This window comes from Myotis davidii, unplaced genomic scaffold (assembly GCF_000327345.1).
Source record: "Myotis davidii unplaced genomic scaffold, ASM32734v1 scaffold609, whole genome shotgun sequence".
NCBI lineage: Eukaryota > Metazoa > Chordata > Mammalia > Chiroptera > Vespertilionidae > Myotis > Myotis davidii.
In genome coordinates, this window is record NW_006300164.1 from 1,209,835 (window position 1) to 1,211,692 (window position 1,858).

General features: G+C 65.2%; 1 protein-coding gene across 1 annotated transcript in view; it reads left to right on the forward strand.

Annotated features, from left to right (window-relative positions):
* Positions 1-1,858, forward strand: part of EHMT1 (euchromatic histone-lysine N-methyltransferase 1) — a 48,722-nt gene that overhangs the window by 40,337 nt on the left and 6,527 nt on the right. The window contains 2 exon segments of the mRNA XM_015572354.1: positions 1,152-1,260; positions 1,560-1,638. Coding sequence (XP_015427840.1) covers positions 1,152-1,260; positions 1,560-1,638 — 188 coding nt within the window.

The window sequence follows — 1,858 nt, forward strand, 5'->3', positions numbered from 1 at the left end:
CTGTGAAATGTTGAGGAAACCAGGCACATGCTTCCAAAAGTTATTTTCCAGTCACATACGGTGTGCTTAGCTTCTCCAGCAATGAATTGTGACTGCACGTGTGAAATGTGGTCTACCAGAGAAGCTCCTTAGAAACTCAGTGCCCAGGTTTTTATTTGGGACTGGTCACACAGGCACCCTCTGTCTGGCATGTTCCAAAATCTCATACTCCCAGAAAGCACGCAGGTGTTCAGCATAAACCATGCGCCCGCCCTCCGGGCCGCCCCGCAGCTGCTCTGGCGGCGAGACTGCTGGCGAGTCTGAGGCGTCCTGTGTTGTGTGCACTTTGTACAGGGCGTGTTTGGGACACGTGCGTGTGTGAGCCCTTGTTCTCCGTCAGGGTCCACGTGGGTGTACGTAACAAGGCTTGCCTCCTCTCAGTTCAGACGGGGCTCTGAGGCCGAGAGGACCAGACCGTCTTGGTCAGAAGAGCCCAGAGCAGCGCACAGGCCTGGCCCTGAACAGCCTCGCCTGCAGCTCCCACGGCTGCTGGGCGGAGTGTCCCCAGCACCAGGCCCAGTTGCCGGCTCAGCCTCCCCTGGGGCAAGGCCTCCCAGTCGCTCAGGGCCCACGGTCCGGGTGTGGCTGGCCCCAGCCCCTGGCCAGGCTGGGGTCCTTCCCCCCGTGTCCCCTGGCTGCCCAGAGCCGGGCCCTGGGTTCTGGTCAGAACCCTCCCTGAGTGCCGAGGGGTGACTGGACGTCCCTCTGGGTCGCGAGGGACAGTTGTGGGCAGGCTGAGTGCGAATTCCCAGTGTCTGGCTCCTCATTGTTGGCGACCTCAGAGCACTGCCTGCCCACGCTCCTTCCCCCTCGTGTGGCAGGGAGTCCCATCCGGGTGAGGACAGACGTCCCCCCCAGGGGGGCCGTGGTTCTCAGAGCCTGGGAGTGTCCCCCACACCTGACCCGCAGCCTGGGCTTGGGGCAACGCTAGCCGCTCTGGTCCTTGTTGCAACCAGGGGTCCGGCCCGGGCTGTCCCCGTGGTACGGAGGTGACGGACCTAAGGCACGGAGGCCGCGTCACCCCGGAGTCACTGCTCTGCCTGTCACGTTGTGAAGCATTTCTGAAGGTGACGCCTGTCGTGGCCAAGAGCAGGGGCCCTGGCCGTGGCCGTGAGAACAGACCCTGTTTTGCAGGGCGAGGCTGCAGCTCTACCGCACCCAGAACATGGGCTGGGGCGTGCGGACCCTGCAGGACATCCCCGTGGGCACCTTCGTCTGCGAGTGAGTGAGGGCACGACTGGGTGTGCTGTGTGGGATCAGGCCCGGGGGACGCCCGCTGGCGGACCTGCCGTTCAGAGGGGCTACCCCAGCACCAGCCCCCATTGCCTCCTCCCTCCCCTCCCCTTCCTGCCTCGGGAGGCCGTGCCGTCCACATGGGGTGCCTTCCAGGGGCTCCTGGCTCCCTCCCTGCTCAGTAGAGGGTTTCGTGCCCCATCTCCTGCCACAGTGAGAGCCTGGCTCCGTGGCCGCAGCCTCCCCTGGCTGTGGTGGCGGCGGGTGACGCGCTGTCCGTCCCGCAGGTACGTGGGCGAGCTCATCTCTGACTCGGAGGCCGATGTGCGGGAGGAAGACTCTTATCTCTTTGACCTTGACAACAAGGTACTGCGTCCTGAGGGCTGGCACAGAGCTCGGTGTGAACGCGCAGCGCGGGCATCTGCCCACCACCCAGCGCTGGCCCACTGTGCTCAGGCTGAGGGACCCCGACCCGGGGAGGGGAGCGAGCCTCGCCCCTGGACCCCGGCCTGTCATCCCGGGGGACAGCCCGCACCTGCACAGCCACAGGGACAGTGACCTGCAGAGCAGTTGTGAGCTGCGTGCG